The sequence below is a fragment of the Cyclospora cayetanensis genome, unplaced genomic scaffold (genome assembly GCF_002999335.1).
Source record: "Cyclospora cayetanensis isolate NF1_C8 unplaced genomic scaffold, CcayRef3 CcayRef3_contig_116, whole genome shotgun sequence".
Lineage (NCBI taxonomy): Eukaryota > Apicomplexa > Conoidasida > Eucoccidiorida > Eimeriidae > Cyclospora > Cyclospora cayetanensis.
The window spans coordinates 1-17,663 of NW_020312055.1; the positions used below are offsets into that span (position 1 = coordinate 1).

The 17,663-nt window shown below is 49.9% G+C and overlaps 3 protein-coding genes across 3 annotated transcripts; 1 reads left to right on the forward strand and 2 right to left on the reverse strand.

Annotated features, from left to right (window-relative positions):
- Nucleotides 1-5,069: 5,069 nt before the first annotated feature.
- On the reverse strand, nucleotides 5,070-11,026 carry LOC34619596 (beta-catenin-like protein 1). The gene is made up of 12 exons (XM_026335767.1): nucleotides 10,796-11,026; nucleotides 10,388-10,500; nucleotides 9,921-10,155; nucleotides 9,440-9,494; nucleotides 8,682-9,073; nucleotides 8,136-8,185; nucleotides 7,891-7,962; nucleotides 7,296-7,462; nucleotides 6,231-6,373; nucleotides 5,932-6,045; nucleotides 5,499-5,571; nucleotides 5,070-5,188 (listed from the first exon to the last, which is right to left on the reverse strand). The coding sequence occupies exons 1-12, from the start codon at nucleotides 11,024-11,026 to the stop codon at nucleotides 5,070-5,072; spliced, it is 1,764 nt and encodes a 587-aa protein (XP_026191552.1).
- A 1,080-nt stretch (nucleotides 11,027-12,106) lies between these two features.
- LOC34619597 (cysteine synthase 1) lies at nucleotides 12,107-15,703 on the forward strand. The gene is made up of 9 exons (XM_026335778.1): nucleotides 12,107-12,454; nucleotides 12,794-12,916; nucleotides 13,011-13,148; nucleotides 13,465-13,508; nucleotides 13,716-14,137; nucleotides 14,323-14,426; nucleotides 14,768-14,876; nucleotides 15,292-15,374; nucleotides 15,629-15,703. The coding sequence occupies exons 1-9, from the start codon at nucleotides 12,107-12,109 to the stop codon at nucleotides 15,701-15,703; spliced, it is 1,446 nt and encodes a 481-aa protein (XP_026191563.1).
- A 194-nt stretch (nucleotides 15,704-15,897) lies between these two features.
- LOC34619598 (cyclin-Y-like protein 1) lies at nucleotides 15,898-17,237 on the reverse strand. Its single transcript, XM_026335786.1, has 4 exons — nucleotides 17,042-17,237; nucleotides 16,632-16,843; nucleotides 16,309-16,485; nucleotides 15,898-16,023 (listed from the first exon to the last, which is right to left on the reverse strand). Exons 1-4 carry the CDS (start codon nucleotides 17,235-17,237, stop codon nucleotides 15,898-15,900), a joined length of 711 nt encoding a protein of 236 aa, XP_026191571.1.
- Between the last annotated feature and the right edge of the window lie 426 nt (nucleotides 17,238-17,663).

Below are 17,663 nucleotides of genomic sequence, written 5' to 3' on the forward strand. Positions count from 1 at the left end.
GCACGCAGCACACCCTGACCCTCCTGTGGCTCCTGATATTGCTCATTGCAATGTGCATGCCCAAAGGGTATCGGGCTTTTGTGTGTGTATGTGTGTGAGGGTGTGCATGTATGTGTATGTGTATGAGGGTGTGTGTGTGTGTGTGTCTGTGTGTGTGAGTGTGTGTGGGTGTGTGTGTGGGTGTGTGGGTGTGTGGGTGCGTGTGTGGGTGGGTGTGTGGGTGTGTGGGTGTGTGGACAGGAACAGTTAGTGTGCAGTCGGTGTTCTATGGCTTCACTGCTGTTTCAATTTAGTATTCTGGATTATTGATGCAAGAGTGCGCTAATCAAATGCATTTTCGCTGGTCGCTGTACGGCAATGTTGCTGTTAGTACATTTAGAGTGCGCAGTGGAATGCCCTGATCGGGAGGAGTACACCAGTTCACAGGGGGCCAGGTTCTGTGGAAGCAGATAAGCATGGATGAGATTGTACTCATGGTAAGAATAGATATACCGGCCCTCGCATCAGATCTGTTAGCACGGGGCCAAGGGAAATGATTGGTTAGCAGATGTAAAGCATTGCCCTGAGTTTTGCGATTTGGAAGATCTGGCAGTTGTTACAGAGTATGAAGCTTTAACAAGGAGCTGCTTTTATCAGACATCCCGTGCTGGGTTGAGTCGGGTGATGTGAAAAGTTTGCGCGTTACATGACTCAGCTAGTACGCACTTTGTCTCGAGAGTCTCTATATCGGGTGTAGCTAATGATTCCGCCGCGGCCGATGCGCCTAAGGTTTGAGCCATCACTTAGTTCTGGGCTGCACTATAGTCGTCTTCACTGTTGCTTGGTGCGCACGGACGGTAAGGATCATGCTGAGTATTACACTCGGGGTGCCTTTCAATTGCGTGGTTAAGAAAGCCACCTCGTGGAGGCAAACGTTGCTGACGAAAGTGTAAGAACCGAGGTAAGCTCGTGCTGTGGCTGGATTTTGTATCGGCAAGCTGGTCCACCACTACACAGAGCTTATTACAGGCTATCACGCGGTAGGTGGGGATCATGTTAAGGGAACCGTTCTTATGTTGCGGCATGATAGGATTTCCGCGTGAGTGGCAGATTTGCGCAGGGCGTCGGGCGGCAGTAATGGGTGATGCTGTATAGGAGTTTACATGGTGTATGTGCATGGTAGGCTCGCATTGAACCCGCACGATGTATATCTTGTGCTATGCAATGTCACTTTTACTCTCGACGTAGACTGTTTTGGCAAGCACAGACAGTCTCTGCAGCAGTTTCCTTCGACGCTATATATCTTTTTAAAATTGCTCTGCGGGTAGCCAGAGCCAGGCGTGTGTATGTGTGCGTGTGTGTATGTGAACATTAAAGATTGCTCACTAGATGCATCTTGCTATATTGATGTTTGTAAGCTCAGCCAGAGGAGCGAAGTGGTCATTCTACATAAATTCCGTAGGGTGCACAGTAGTGCACAAGTTGCGAACTGAAGGGAATTGGAAAGTGGAATGCAAGGAAATTTGGCTGAACCAGTTATGCCGCATTCAGTCATTGGCCCTCGTGGTCATGGGCTGAGGAAATGGTCACAGCCAGGGCGGCACTGGATGTACATCAGGTCGAATGCTGGCTCAGTGAACCCTCTTCTGGCTAGGCTAGGCAAGGGCGATGGCCTACGTGCTCACAATTGTGAGAAGGGCTGAAGTGTGTTGGGTATATTAGCCTACTGCAGCCTTGTCGGATGGTCGCAGTTGTCTGTGTGTGAAGACGCGTCGCATAGAACCAGCCGCCAATGGTTTGAGCTAGTGTTCATGCATATGGGGGCGCTTGATTGCTTTGCTGCGAGACCAACAAACAACGTTCTTCAACTCGTGCAAATATAATACCAATGGGGCGGAATGGGATAGTGTGTACAGTAGTATTTTGTTTTGTTGGCCTGCCGCGCCTATTGGCTCGCCTTGGATGTTCATATCACGTTAAGGGCTGTAGTCAGAAGAAGGGCGAAATGCCTTTCCATTGACAGGAATCTACTGCCTCGTGTTCCGTCTTATCAGTGTGGTGTTTCTCATGTGGGTTTTTCTACCGCTTGAGTGATCATTCTACGTGGTCTCTATAGATTCAGCAAGAAGGCTCTTCTTGGTTTTGAGAAAAATCAACTGCATAGTAGGTCAAAGGGCGTGTCTCAGTGCATTTTGTGTAGGAGCGTGTTGGCAGCGTTTGTTGGGCAATACAGCGATAGACCACAAGTAGGGACCTTAAGGTTGTTGGCCGCTAGCCCGCTGAAAGGTAATTTTAGAGCACCAAGCTGTCTAGCCGAGAAGTTGCATTTGCTTTTCATCCAGGCCATACATGCGACCACAATTGATTGAGGCTTGTGGGGGGAAGCTTGCATTCTTATGGCTCGGCATTCCGTCACTTGTGCTTTAGACGGTGGGTTTGCTCGCAGGCAGTGACACTCGTCCTCAGTTTAATGTGTACGCATGCCGCTACGACGAGGCAATAAACGGAGCTTTTCTGTGGCTTTTGCTGGTTATTTGTAGGGCTGTTTGGCAGCAGCAAGGCGTTTGGAGTTGTGTTTGTGTGACGGGTGGACTATGGATGCTTTAAGGGAAACCAAGCAAGCGTTTCGTTTCGCGTCGAAATAGTGCTGGACTAACGAAAATACCACAGAGCAATGGTGATGCGTTTCCTGTTGATGATGATAGGCACATCTGCAAAGGTCTTGTAGCGAGCGATTAGATGCCGTTGGGATGGGCGAATCAGATTTCGTGGGGTAGTTGAGGACAGGATTGGGAATCGCTGTATGCGCTTTCACGTGTATTAACGTAGAGCGTGGTACGGCCTTGCATCGGTTTAATCTGTTGCGACTGCTTCCATTTTTGTGTGAACAGCATTAAAAGCTGGCTTTGCGAAGAGGCTTGGCATACAGTGTGTTGCGCATTGGATCGTGGAGTTTGCCCTGTCCTGGCCACATTCTGCATTTGTTGGGTTTTGTGTGTAAAAAAATAATCCAGTGGGGCACCGGCATACTGTAAGCGTCTCCTGCGTGAGGCAAGACAAGGATGTGGGAGCTGCCAGTGGTAGAGCCTCTAGTCTCTCCGCTAAGCGTATGATTTGGCTCACGGTATTGCAGCAGTGGCGGCAAAGGTATCCGAGTTTATTTCTGAACTCAGGAAGTAGGTTGCTGCTTGGCAATTTAATGGAGGTGTAATTTGCTGCAACCTGTGGTACGTGCATTCTATGAAAATATGCGAACTGTATGCATGCCCCAGCCGTCAAGTCCGAGAGTTGGTTTTGGTGGGCCCTACTTGAAGCAGCAAAAGCTTCCTAATGGGAGGGTCAGAGTAAAGTGGTCATTAAGTGCCGTTTCATGAGGGCAGGAAAAAAAGTTGTGTTGCCTTTAGGCCAAGGAGCGCTAGCGGTGCACCAGGTTGTCACCTTCAGGAGTGCTTCCTTTGTTCTTGATCGTCTCCGCCTGCCGATGTTGGTCTACAGACAAAACCCCACACTGCCTTTTCTGTATTGTGTAGGCCTGAGATCTATATTGATTTCCTATGCTTGTAGTTCGATGCAGTATTAGTGTACAAGGAATTCATGTCGGGTGAGACTCTGAACGTTCCCTGATATTGCGTTTAGACATGCGCCGTCGTAGACGCGACATTTGCATGCTTTCGGATTTACTTATTTTGATTTCAAAAGCAAACTTGGTGTGCCTTTGCTCAAGGATTCGTGTTGGGGCAGCTTGTGCCTGAAACTATGGAGTACCCGTCAGTCTGTAGCTCAGTTCCGTCGCGTATAAACAGAGGTTTATTCATGCAAAAAAGGTGACTGACGGACGCTTCAGCCATGCAGAGCTCCCTCTGTTGCTTGAGTAGTTATGGCTAGTCTTTTTGGAGTGTTAGGTTCTCAAAAGGTGCATTCATGTCTCAATGTGCCACATCTAGGACACCTGGGCTAAATGTAGAGGTTATTCGGGGGAAAGCCACTCATTTAGCCTATGCAAATGCGACCTTGTTACCTTCCTATAACTTGCTGCGCCTCGCTATGCCCTATACATGTGTACCTCTGGCAGACGGGTGTCTGACTAGAGCCAAAGCGTCAAAGAGTTTCCGCGGTCAACCAAATGCCTAAAGGTGGCTGTTAGCCTGCTGCTTCGCAATCTTACATAAGCAGAATGAAGCCCATGGTCTATGAAAGCCAGTGGCGGGTTAGCATGAGGTGTGCATAAACGAGCAGTACTGATGGTGCTATTGTACCGAAGAGATAAGGGCCTGCTTGTGTGGGTAGCGTGTTGCTGTGTCGCCACTTAGCATCGGGGATCTATCAATTAGGTAAACTGTGAAACGCGGCGTATATTTGCTGCCAAAGTTTCCGCCCATTCAAGTGGCATGATAGCTTTGTTTCTACACGGAGAAATCCAACGCGCTGATTTTCCTAACCCCAAATGTATACTCCGTTCTGTCGGTGTATACCCATGAGGCAAACTACAGGCAGATTATTTTATGATCATAGATGACGGTTGTTTTCAGAAGAGCCATTAGCGTTCGTACTTTAATGCGCCAAATTCGATATTTAGAATTGAGCTTTAGTATGCCTATAGAAGTACGAGTAAACCTGCGCACGACACTGTACACCTAGTTATTTAAAACAACTCACAAGATATATTTACCTTATTGAGATGAGAAGCGTGTACACCAGAAGCACAAGAAACAGCAGCAGCTCTGATACCAGCGCTCCTCTTTTAATTGACCAATCGGCATGCAACGATTTTCAGAAAGATGCTAGATCAAAGAGATGAAGGCAAGCCTGCAACTTCAACAAATCAGCCTCGTGAAGCAGCAGAATTATGTTTTGCTGCTATTCTTTTAGGCTTCCACTTTTCCTCCTCTCGCTCCTTCCAGTGCGCAATAATTTGGCAGGCCATCAGTCCTAGCTGTGCAGTCCCTCTAAAGCTTCCAGGAAGCCGACAATCGCCATAGTTCGCAGCATCTGCGGCTCCCAATCCCCTTATCTCTTCAGTTTTCTTCCTGTTCTTTTCAACTCCACTCTTTTCCTATATCTGAATCCCTCATGTCTTCTACCGCCTCATCCTATTCTTCTTCCTCCTCCTCCTCATCAGGCGCGTTCCAAGCCTCGTCAAAGTATTTCGCCAAACTCAAGAGCTCCAACTTCTGAGCCGAAGCCCGCTCGTCCATGTGATTTGCAAACTCTGCGCACATCGTTCAAAGGATGAAACGAAGACGGCACAAAAGGAAATAATCAAAGACATGTAGCACTATCACTCGGGCAGAAATGGAAAACATGCATCAGGAAAGAAACAGGAAATGCATCTCGCAATAAGAAGCAGGATCCATGAAATGTACGAGACACCGCAAATTGTCTACGAAAGATATGATCTACCTTCTAAATTGTATTGAAATGATTTTTCCAGTGATTTTGCAAAAATGTGTGACGAAAGGAGAGTGAACTGAAACATATCTCGCACGAAAACGTCTACTTTGATCTTGTGCAGCACGGACCTCGAAGGACTGCTTCAATCTTGCAGTGGTCTATATTCTTCATTTTCATCAAATCCATCAGCCGCATTCGCACCTGAGGGCAATTCGCAGGGACATAAGTGCAGGCAAAGATTAAGCAAAAAGAAGAATAAGTTTACATGAGGCAAGGCACTTGCAGAAACTTGGATCGAGAAAGCATAACATCCACTAGCGCAAGCCTCACAAGGGAAAGACGGGTGCAATCGACCAAACACCATGTATGAGCAGTCGAGCACCGGTAGCCGGAAAGTAGTGCAATTAACAAACAGAGCTTGCAGCCTCAATTCATTCCAAAGCCTCAAACGAAGAAAACCATCGCACACGTGCAAAGGCGTAAACTAAAACGATAAAGGCGAACAGACGCCGAACACACTCATAGAAACGATGACTGGGAAGAAAAAGAAGTAGAACTTGCCATAGCATTTCCTGCGTTCGTCAGTCTGACAATGATGCAGTCTATCTGCTGCAACACCGAAAGCCCGGCTTCACAAGCGTCTAGGTAGCGCCTTTCCTCCGGGTCTACTCCTAGCTAAGAAAAAGCACAATGCATCGCTCGTAGTACAAAAATGGAAGGTGCTACTGAGTAATCGGGAAGGAAAAACTGCAAGGATAAAAAGCAGGAGTCAAATAGGATGTAATCACCGCGCGTCCTGAAATCTATTACAGTGTGTCTCTCCTATTTCTCTGTCCCTCCTCTCCCTGGTTGCTTCTTGCCTCTTTGTTGATTTCCTGCAGCTCTTCGTTCGGTTGGCTTTTATTCTTCGATTTTCCTGCGCGCGAGGCGAATGTCTCCCGTAACTCGAGCAGGCGCTCGATCTTCTCAAAGCCGCATTCTTGAAACTTGTTTAATACCCGAGCTAGAGAAGGAAAGAAATAAACAGGCAGAAATAGTACAGATAATAACAAAAGAAAGCAATGCAAAAAGCCGTGGAGGATACGGAGCTAATACATGGAGCGGAAAGGTCACCCAGCAAGCGCAAACTAGCAACACCATAAACCAAAAACCAGACAAACCCAGAAGCCGAGTAGACGTGCAAATAGAACAAGGCAGGCAACAAGAATTACACCAACATGCGAACATCAAATACAAAACTGGGCTATATCTAGGCGGCAACAATGCAATATGAGCTTTTAGAGGGCCCAGGGGAGCGTGGCAATGCGAATGAACCACCCCACTCTACACTTCGTCAGATGATTGTAATAAAAGCTTAGGCTGGGCATGAGTTACTTTGCAGCACTTAAACTCGTTAGAAAAGCGCAAACGCAGATGATCACGTTTACACAGTTCATCGCAAACGACGCCCTTCAGAAACATGCAAAACAGTTTTACCCTTGCCCCAACACCTCAGAGCTTCACAGGCGTGATCTACTTTTACCAGCTAAAAAGGCAACGCACCGATTGGAGTGCCTGTGCAATTCTTCAGAAGAGAATTAATAAGCGACACAACATGTTCTGGAGCGCAGCAAAAAAACCGGCAACTGCGCTATTTTCCAAACCCGAAACGTCGTACGTTCTTGCTTGACAGATTATGATGCCGTCTGCGCTATTTCGTATTGAGTCTTTCCAAAAGAACAAGTGGCAGACGGCAGCCCGCCTACGCCTCTTCCATAAATCTGGCTAACAAGTTGATCCCATTCCTGTCACTTAATGTGAAACTCAGTTTGTTTGGTGCGCGTTGGCAGTGCATGCTACAACGTGAACGGTGCGAATTTCCGTAGGTGTAGACTGTAAAATCTAAAGACTAATCATCTGAAATCCGACTGGCCTAGGATCCTCACCAATAAGATCATCTGGCTTCTTCGGTTTATGCCCTCCTTCCTTGACCTTTCCGAGGAACATAGAGAAGAGGAATCGCAGACCAAGCCGCTCGACAAAAGTTGCGCAGTTGGCAGGCGAATCCATCAGCGCGAAGTCGAGTGCCTTGACTGCCTGCGGAGTGAAGAACCTGCATATGAACACGGAGTTCGTCAGAGAGCTCCACATTAGGTGCAGGAAGGGAAAGAGCCGGGCGAAAAAACACACTAAACATGCAGACACACTAACGCCGAGAGAGAGGATGGTACGAACGCGGGGATAACAATGATAAAGGGATACACGCAATAGGGCAAGAAATCCACTCAAGAGGTGTGCTAGCCTGTCGGAGTGAACTAAAGGCTTGTGCTGCTCCTGCTGTAGAGCGCCTGATGATTGGGGTGGTCAAGGCTCTCTATATGCCTATAACATTGCTGTAGTGTAGATGCGCAGTCCAAGAAAGAAAGGCATTTGCTGCAGTGTAGATGCCAACCCTCTACACGGAAGCGACTCTTTCGAAGCACGATCATATGGTGCCGTGGAAAGAAGACCAGACAAAAGATTCAGTCCAAGGCACCACACCTTCTCTCCTTGATGATACGCAACATCAGTTCCACGCCTTGCTGCTTTCCAAGAAGCTCTCTGTTCGACTCACTGAAACAGCGGACAGGCAAACACACGAGACACAGAGGCGCAACTGTGGAAGGTCGAAGGCAAAACGGCAGGCTATCAGCAGCATGGCCTCGCCCTCGAGTCTATTCCCACGAAGCTGCAACACCTTAGGCTGGATCAACGCCTGTAGCAAAAGAGGCGAGAAAGCGGCTTACACCAGGAGCAGGCTGCATAGAGCGTCGAAAAGGTTTAATACGAGCTCCTCCTGAGGCAGGAGGCACAAGACTTGAGGAATGCGTGTCATGCACAATCGTAACACGCGCAGATAAATCGTATGACATCGCGGGCGCCCCTCAACTAATACAGAAACAACAGCCAACACGCTGCTAGCACACCCTCGCAACGCTTCACTTTCTGATCGATTATACGAAGCCAAAAGATATTCACACAAAAGGCATCTTTTATCCCGCAGATCCTACTGTCACAAGGCCTTCCTAAGCTGCTGCGAAAAACGAAGCGGTAAACGCCTTCCTTGCGCACCAGCCAGCCAAAATCGTATCACGTTACCAATACAGGGCTATCTGCATCTACTGAGTGCCATCATTTCCTCTACCAAGCTTTACGTGTATTCGCCGCTCACCCCTCCAGTTAGGCCCCTCACGTGCCCAACATCCCCCAACATCCCCCCTACCCCTCGCCTCCCCTCCAGAATTCCATATTTCCAGTTCCTCTTTGAGGCTACGGATGCTTTTACTCCTTACCTCTTGCGCGCTTTCTGGATCCTTCTTCCGGTAGGGTGCAACAGCCCTTAGAAGTCTGTCCACGCCGTCCCCCCCTGTTCTGCCTCCCAATTGCGTTTTCTCCTGCGGCTGCAGCTGCTGCAGCAAAGACGCCAGAACCTCTGCCGCATGCAATCGCGTGCCGTCCGTCACATACGCGCTGACTCCTACGCGACCGCCCCCCCCCGCAGTGCCTCCCACCGCTCCCGCAGAGCCAGCAGCAGCCACTGGAGGCGGACGAATGCGCTTAAAAAGAAAAGCAGGCAGCTTCTGCGCCTGCGCAAATGTGGTGGCAAGGGAGGGCTGTAGCTCCAGGAGGTTCTCCACAACCGACAGACAGCTGCTAATGCCTAAGGCGTCATCTTCGCTGCCGTCTGCTTGCAGATCCACACGGCAACACACACACAGACACACAGCTCCAAACACTACCCCCACTACACAAGGAGGAGCAAGAATATGTGCGAAAACAGCCAACGCTTGCCGCAGTGGGCATCCTACGCAGCACCAGCCCAGCGACACGCTGTTCGCGCTACAGAAGGCGAAACATACGCTAATAAACACACCACCACCCACACCATTCTACGCCCCATCGTCGCTGCGAGGCCGTTCTTAAACAAGAAAACCTTCAAGAGCCTAAGCCCACCCACCCCCTTCCTATACATCTGTCTGTCTAGGATCCCCTCTTTATCCGCTCCTTGTGGCGCAAAAGGCTACGCATTTTCTGCTCTGGTGCCCCTCACCTTCCTTCAGGCGACACAACAAGTCAACCACCATCTCCGGCAGATGGCTGCCCACCTATCCACGGCAGCACAAGCAGCATACGGCCCAGAAAAAACTCAACTCCATATACGTGTCACACATATATATATATATATATATATAATATTTATATAATATATATAATATATATATAATATTTATATAATATATATAATATATATATAATATTTATATAATATATACATAATATATATATATATATAGAAGGCCCTGCCCCTGCCCGTATCCCATCGTTACTCACTCTGAGCCCCCAAAGCGAAAAATGCTGCTTTGCAAAAGGGGGGGGTTGCACATCCACAAAATGTGGATTTAGCACGCAAAGGCGAAACGCTTCCCAGAGATATTGTGTACACATGTATGTGCTTGACAGCACACAACACAACGCAATACATCCAGCTGTGTGGGAAGCGCGCATCGGAGGGGTCCCTCTACTAAGCTCACCAATTGGTCGACAACGGCCTGAGGATCGGGAGCTTCCATTACACTGTCTGCTTCTGTCAGTTCGCTGAAAACTTCAACCACGTCTACCGCCAAGTCGGTATTGGCGTGAGAGAGCAGCGACGTAAGTACTTCAAATGCTCCAGACTCGAACAACAGGGGGAACAGGGAGGGATCGGCAGCCACTTGAGTCCAGCGCTTCACCTCCTCATCTAAATCAACCTCAGACTTAATCCATCTGCACAGCGAAGGCGAGAAACGCACAGACAAAAACCTTGTTTTACACTCGATACAAACGCCTATGGGACTGCGCAAACCTGTGAAATGCCAAGATACTTGGCGTGCAAACAGACAGCACCACTGTCATGCATTTCCTACTCCAGCCTAAAGAGTCATCTGCCGATGTCATGAGACGCAGATTGAAACAGCCGCCACGAGCAGATAGTCCATCCCCCTACCCCAGCACGCACTTTTCCGGGTTGGAAGCAAACTTGATTCTGTCATGTTGGTTTTTCTTTACGCGCCGTTCCAGCTGAGCGGCGCAGCGTCTGATGGAGGCCTCTGTTATTTCTTCGACGTGAACCTACAACGACACCGAACAGGAGCCATGGTGGCAGGTACAGCGTATCCGACTGGTCACATGCACGAAGCCTCGCGAGCAAGGAAATAGGGGCTTTTATGACAAAATTCCTATCTCTCTATACGCAAGCTGCCACCATACGCCTTGCAAATGTGAAAAACCTTGTGAGTGACGGTGCGGCCATCTGCTCGTGCCCTCTGTTTGAAAGCACCACTCTACCGAACTCTGCCGCAGCTACCCTCTCGCCAGCCACGCCTTGTAAAGGCGTGCTTCCTAAGTGCTGAAGACAAGCTCGCACCTCGTCCGCCTGCTCAAGGATCTTCTCGACTGCACTGGTGTCGATTTCATCTGGTAAATCTTCAAGAGAAACTTTCCCTTGGACGCCCCCGGCCTCGCCTGAAAGGGCATTGGGATCCACTTGGTGACGCTTCGCACTGCTGGGGATCCCCTGCGGGTTGTCGGAAGCTGGACGCGTCGTGTTCCTCTCAGGGGCCAAGCTGTACGGCTTTATGATCTCCTCCAGCTCCATCTTACGACAACGAACAAGGGGGAAAGGCGGGTGCAGACAGAGGCGAGGACAGAGGCCCTAAGATGCGAAGATGAGGCTACACGGCCATTGGGAAAGAAAGGGGCGCTGTGGTGACGCCCCTGGCGTCAGAATCAACGTGCGGTAAGGGGGACAGAAGGGATCGAAGTTTAAAAATCTGAGCCCAGGGAAGCTTGGTGCCCTGAAGAAGAAAGCAAGCAGACGTCACACGAGGCCACGAAACATTAGGCTTTAATAATGGTAGGTATGGCCTCTTGCAGCGTGCTCTGAAGCCCCGTTCCTTTGCCACTAGAGCGATTGCGCGGCTTAAGCGAGATGTTACGCCTCCGGTAGCCGGTAAGGCCGCAACGAGCTGGTACAAAGAGCCATTCAGAGCGCATCGAGCAACTAATATAGAATTAAAGGGCTTGACTCAACGGGAAGACTAAATTCCAGAACGGGCTGTGAGGTGTATGTACAGCCCGCATGCACGTGGCCCGGCGTGTGTTACAACGCATGAGGAGCATGATAGGCAGAAGCTACATTAATAGAAATGGAGCAAATGAATTACAAGAACTATTATCAGCGAAATTCAGCCATTATGTGCAACTTAATTCATGTGATCTGAGAAGAAAACGCCCTCTTCCGTGTTTCGGGGTATCCCTTGAAGCAATGATCCGTCCTGTCGGCTCCGCAGTTAGTCGGCACCGGCGCTACAGTCCCCCATGTTACACCATTCCCTTGCCACCACAGTGTTTTGTTCGTCCTCCTAAAGCCGTTCTACTCGTGTATTTGTAGAAGGTCTCACGAAGAAAAGCCACTGTGTCCTCCGTCAACTGCTTGCCGCGCCTGCTTGCATCTTGTTACACCGCGTCAGAGGCTCCTTCACCACAGCGAATCGCCCTTTTGGGTCATAGTGGACCCGTAGATCTACGCACATTAGAGCATCTCAGCTTGCATAACCGGCATTCAACGCCTGTCAGCCTCACAAACTCAGGAGGCACACGGCCTACGGCAGAGCACAGAGAAAGCCGGAGGGGCAAAGGCACTTCTGTCGGAGTGCAAACACGCAGGCCACTGCCAATGGCACTGGGAAGGCTCGTGGAGAAGTGCCGCCAAGGGCTCCAGCAGGCAGCAGCTACGGTGAGATCGGTAGCTAGCCCTTCGAATTCTTCTTGTAGCACAGCCGTCCCTTTGACTTCTTCTGCTAACCCTCGTCGTGAGCAGCTGCCAAGAAGACAGGCTTCCCCCCTGCGAGTCTGTAGAGGCTTTAGAGAGGCCATCGGCGAGACGCCTCTCCTCAAGTTGTGCGGGGCCTCGGCAGAGACTGGCTGCAACATTTGGGGGAAATGCGAATTCTTGAATCCTGGGGGGTCCGTTAAGGACCGGCCTGCAGTGTACATGCTGCAAAGGGCAGAAAGATCAGGCAAGGCAGCCAGCACTTCCGTGTCACGCGAAAGCAAAAGGCACAAAAGGCGTGGGTGGGAGTAGCCCAAAGTAGATCGTTTTGTAGTGGCTTCTCCGCCTCCCCAGTGAGACTTAGCAAAGTAGAGAGCTATTTCGTTCTCGCCGCAGCAACCCCCTCCCGCCCCCCCTGACCTACTGCCTGTTGCCCTTCGTTCTGCGCCGACGGGCACCACGCCGCCGGTGCAGCTTAGGTCGAACGTTCTTAGCAGATTAGCGGCCAGGCCACACAGTGTAGCGTGTGAACGCCAAACTATTCTTACCTTGTTGTGTGGCTTCTTTGTTCGGCTGTTAGGACAGCTGCAGCAAGGCGGCTGGGTGGTGGAGGCATCGGCTGGGAATACCGCCATTGCCTTAACACTTGCCGCCAAGGCAAAGCAGTATCGGGTCGTCTGCGTGATGCCTGACACGCAAACAGAAGAAAAGAAGGTACACTTGAGGCTGCATGCGTTTCTCCCTCCACGCAGAGGCAACACTCCCCCGGACTGCCTCTGCGACTCGGCTGCCTGCTTTGCTCTTGCAGGACCTGCTGATGACCTTAGGTGCCGTGGTGTTGCGCGTGCCCTTCCAAAAAGTAGCACATCCCAACCATTACACGAAAATCGCTGAGCGACTGGCCAGCACTATAGGCGGCTTCTATTGTGGGCAGTTTGACAATCAGGCAAGCCGCCGCTGCTTCTTCCTTCCCGCCGCTGTGTCGCTGCTGAGTGCCGCTGCTGCGAATGGTGCTGCCTGGTTGTCTTGCTGTTTTTCGTTGGCACTCCACGACCTCTTGTACTGAGATTCTGAGACACCAGACAGCGACTTTAGGCTTCGATCTTGGCTCCTGTGGAATTCCATTTTGCGATCCGGAACGTCTGTAAAGCACGCTTAGGGCTGGGGTGCTGTCTGGGCTAAGCGCTGCGGGGAAATCGAGGAAAAGGGGCGCTTGGGGGCATGAAGTGCATGCAACAGTGGCCTCCTCTGGCTTTCCGCAGGCAAATCGACAGGCGCACTTTGAGACAACTGGGCAAGAGATCTGGTACTTTATGAGTCAACTCCCCCCTTCCATCCTAAGGAAGTAAAAAGTGCTTAAACAAGGACTGCTGCCTGATTCTTTGCCATTAGCGAAGCACCCACAGAGTGTAAAAGTAAAGCCCGAATGCGCATCCGCAAAGGCCAATACCGTCGAAGCGATCCTGTCTGCTTTGACACGCACCGCGGCAGCAGCGTCATCTGCTTTTTTCAGGCAGCAAACAGGAGGAAGAATACACGGGTTCATTTGTGCAGCTGGCACAGGGGGCACTCTGGTGGGAACTGCTTCTCGCCTTCGGCTGAATAGCTGCTTGCAGCGCGGCAGGAGAGCACCGGACAAGGAGAAACTGCCCTTCCTAAAGTCGCCTTCTCCTTACCCGTTAGCCTGTTCAGACGCTCCTCTGCCGGAGCGCAGTCTCGCTGCAGAAGGAGGATCTGCAAAACAGGGATCCATACACTGCACACGCGACATCCACCTGCCAACCTCGAAATCTGTCACGGAGAAGCGTCTGGCACACTTGGTCGCCTCTGGATGGCCTTGCATTGGCATTGCCGACATCCAGGGAGCCGGGCTGTTCCGACTTTACACCACAGGGACGCTTGACGCAGAGGGAACCTCTATTGTGGAGAACGTGGGCAAGTCAATCTCACGCAGCCGCAGAGGCAACAAGTGCAATCAAACATGGCGATCTAAACGGCGCACACTTGCGGGATGATCTCGTGGACATGCGCGATCGGCAACAGGAAATTCATGCATGTTATTCAAACAGCGCCTATTTGCGCGTATACATATATGCATATATGTATATGTATCTGCGCAGGACAAAACCGCGTGACCGGCAACCTCAAAGATTTTTCTCCGGATTTCGCATGCGAGGTTCCGGATGCAGAAGTGCTCACATGGACTCACCGCCTTCTTCAAGAGGCAGGACCCTCCACACCAGCCCTACAAACACTTGCCACTGGCGACTGCGCTTCTGTACCTCGAAGAGGAAAACACCTGTTGCATCCTGTCCCGAAAAATGCGTCCTGAAGCGTCGGCTAGCTAACCACTGCGTCTCATACCCCCGATTGCACCCACCCTCCCGACAGATAGCGCTAGAGCTCAAACCATTAACGTTTTTGCCAGGGGCAAGCGACCAGCGCGCATCCTCACTAGCTCAGCTGCTGCATCTTGGAGGCTCTAAAATTTCTGCCCGGTACAGAGGCCCCTGCCCCTGAACTTGCGGCGAATGTAACTCGTTCGGTTGCTGTGTTCTCTTGCAGGAAGGCTTGCCCTTGGGAATGACTTCTGGACTAAACGTGGCAGGCGCTGTGCGCCTCGCGAAGGCATTAGGACCCGGTCACACCATCGTCACCGTGCTGTGCGACTATGGTAAGCGTATGAACCCTAGTGGGCGAAAAACAACTTGAGGCACTAATAAAGCGAATCGTATCCTTGCGGGGTGGGTTTCCAGAATTTCGCGAAGCGCAACTTTTCAGCAACTTTTTACATGCATTCCTCACTGCAGTGTTCCACCTTTAGAGTCCTGCACAGAGCCTTAGAGAGGCATATCGACGCCAAGCTGCACTCTAAACAGTTAAAAGCGCGGCTGGGGAACGGGCATATCGTCAGGCACCTCGGGATAAGGCACCTGGGCTAGGGAGCGTTACCAGGGTTTGCATGAATTGCCTTGTAATTACGCCAGCAAACCTCGATGTAGAATGCAAAGCCTTGAAAGTACCGATGAGGCAGTCTGAGGGATCTCAAGCTTGAACTTAGTTCTTATTCCCTTCCTCGGGCTTTGCAGGACATCTGTATAAAGCGAAGCAGTGGAACCCGCCATTTCTCCGTTCGTTGTCTCTCCCGGAACCGAGTTGGATGCAGGCTGAAGTAAGTTCTTTCCTTTTAATCCACTTGCTCTTTTTGTTTGCTACTCCTCCTCCCGGCCACCCTGCTTCGTGCGTGACTAACAAACAACGCAGGCAGCTTTTGGTCTAGGGACTATTTGAAGGGCACTACGAGCTGCGAGTAACCCACTTATCCCAAAATGCACCGTATGATCTAGCATAGGCAAAGCCACTGAATATCAAATAAACATTCAGGGGACTCTGTCGCCTTATGTTGGTTGCTCCTCTCTTGAGCAGGTACTTCCTGAAGTGCTCACGGCACTGCAGTCCAGCATCCTCCCAGTAGATGAGGGAAATTCTTCCAACGTATGACAGCTATTGTTGCTTAGATGTAAATCACAGGAATTTCCATTCCCCATCGACTCTCACCAAGACTGTGACACTCTTTATAAAACAAAGCCACCTGTACTTGAGGTGCACACCCCAAGACCACAACTCCAGGCCTCAAGCCTTGTTTCGGGCCATCTAGTGTACTGAGAAAAGAGCAGCTGCTCTACAAGCTTAAGTTAGATCATCGTCATGGATTTGCATTCCAAGAACTGCTGATGTGCCGTTTGTTGGAAGCGGCGAGATCTTTCCTCAAGTGCAAGAGCAGACTCGGAAGAAAGTGGCTCGAGAAAATTGGCTGGGTTCTGACGAAGGAGGACAAGTAAATAGGCAGACGCACAGCCGACTGCACCCGGCCTGTGCTTGCTGTCTCACACCAGCATTCGTACACTGCTAGCAAGATCGGGTATTCGTTAGTTGTGCATGTCTTCAAGACGACAGTATGAGATGAGTTATGCAAAAACGGCTTAATGCGAATTGGTTATTCGCACTTTATTTTTGCTGATTCTCTAGATAAGTACGCTACTGCCAGGGCTGCGAATTAGAAATACCAAAGTGTCAACTACAGGGCGCTCACTGAACAGGCTCACCTCGTGTACCGCTCGGAGTTCGAAATAGTACATGGCATAGATGGACGGCCTTACGACCACCTCGAAATGCAGTAGATCTAAGAAAGTTGCCTCGAGTTTGTTTATCTCCTCCCGAGTGAAGAACGGATATATAAAAGCGAAAGAAGCGTTAGATAACAGCTTGTCATCCCACACCTTCTGAAAAGCGCCAAGCACATGCAACAACATGGGATAGGCCAATGCTGCATCTGAGTTCGTACTAATACATGATAATGCACTTTTCTTGGGTGGGAAACGATTCTAAAGCTGCCATGGAATAAATTATTCTGTAATTTCCCGCTGACCTGTGCAATAAGTAGAGCAGTGAAAATTATTGGGCGCCAATTCGATTTGTTGAGCGTTAAACCCGAGAAGGCTATGAGTCTGTTGATGTACAAAAGGGCCAGAACGTTGCATTCCGCTGAGTACTGAGCAGCATCATAAAGAGCCGAAAAGAAGTCAACTATTTCCTCTACTGTTGGGCAGGTGTGTAGCTTCTCTTGACCCGCGTCAGTACCTTCACAAAAAGAAAAAAGTCACGCCTCAGAGAACGACTATATAGTAGCGAGAGTAAGTTGCGGAAGTACGGCGTAAATTGTTTCGCCTACAAACTCTATCAGGCTGAAGTGGCAAGCGGGAGAAAAAACGGCCTCTCCAACTTCACCGAGTAATCAATTAAGCTTAACAATATCTCTTTTTTTCTAAAGGCACGAACCTTCGAGATACATGTCTTCGTCAAAGACCATAAATTCTGGATTTTCACTTCTTGGCTTTTTCACGTCAGCATCGATCTGGTTGTGCAAAAGGGCAGCAATTGCAGAAATAAGCTTAGCTGCATTCGGTGAGTTCAAACTTGAAGTTAGCATGAAAGAGTAATCCGCGGTCTGGTAACGCACACGTCTTTCCCCCATCCTTAGCCTCACGTATCCCAATGAAGACATTCAGCAGGTTAAACAAACACAGATGCCACATGCGCTTGCATCTCAGACCGAAGAACAGGAGACGTGCAGGTGGCTTGTTCAATATTCCAATATATTGTTTTACTGAATCCAAGCCCGAGGAATGCAAATGATGCAGCAGTATAGTTTCAGCCGCATTGGCTCCTGCACGAAGGAGGAAACACTGAACACTTTTTTTACAAGCTGGGCTTGACGCGCCACTGCGTAGAAAGCCCAGATCCAGCACACACATCTGGTATACAGCAGTATAAAACGAACATTCTACGCCATATACCTTGAAGAAGACATAGGCCGAAGCACAAAAAACTGAAAGCAGTCCGCAGCATCGATGCGGGGGAGCCCTGCAAAAGCATGCAATCGTCCGCGCTATCTTCGCCG

Excerpts from the sequence above, each read along its gene's own strand:
- LOC34619596 (XM_026335767.1), bottom strand. The coding sequence starts at position 11,026 with ATGGAGCTGGAGGAGATCATAAAGCCGTACAGCTTGGCCCCTGAGAGG. Across the intron at positions 6,374-7,295 it reads GAAGCCAGATGATCTTATTG|CTCGGGTATTAAACAAGTTT; the intron begins GTGAGGATCCTA and ends TTCCTTCTCTAG. Across the intron at positions 5,572-5,931 it reads CGAACGCAGGAAATGCTATG|GTGCGAATGCGGCTGATGGA; the intron begins GCAAGTTCTACT and ends AATTGCCCTCAG.
- LOC34619597 (XM_026335778.1), top strand. The coding sequence starts at position 12,107 with ATGGCACTGGGAAGGCTCGTGGAGAAGTGCCGCCAAGGGCTCCAGCAG. Across the intron at positions 13,509-13,715 it reads ACAACTGGGCAAGAGATCTG|GCAGCAAACAGGAGGAAGAA; the intron begins GTACTTTATGAG and ends TGCTTTTTTCAG. Across the intron at positions 14,138-14,322 it reads CTCTATTGTGGAGAACGTGG|GACAAAACCGCGTGACCGGC; the intron begins GCAAGTCAATCT and ends GTATCTGCGCAG.
- LOC34619598 (XM_026335786.1), bottom strand. The coding sequence starts at position 17,237 with ATGGGGGAAAGACGTGTGCGTTACCAGACCGCGGATTACTCTTTCATG. Across the intron at positions 16,486-16,631 it reads CTGCTCTACTTATTGCACAG|AAGGTGTGGGATGACAAGCT; the intron begins GTCAGCGGGAAA and ends GGCGCTTTTCAG. Across the intron at positions 16,024-16,308 it reads AACTCCGAGCGGTACACGAG|AACCCAGCCAATTTTCTCGA; the intron begins GTGAGCCTGTTC and ends CTCCTTCGTCAG.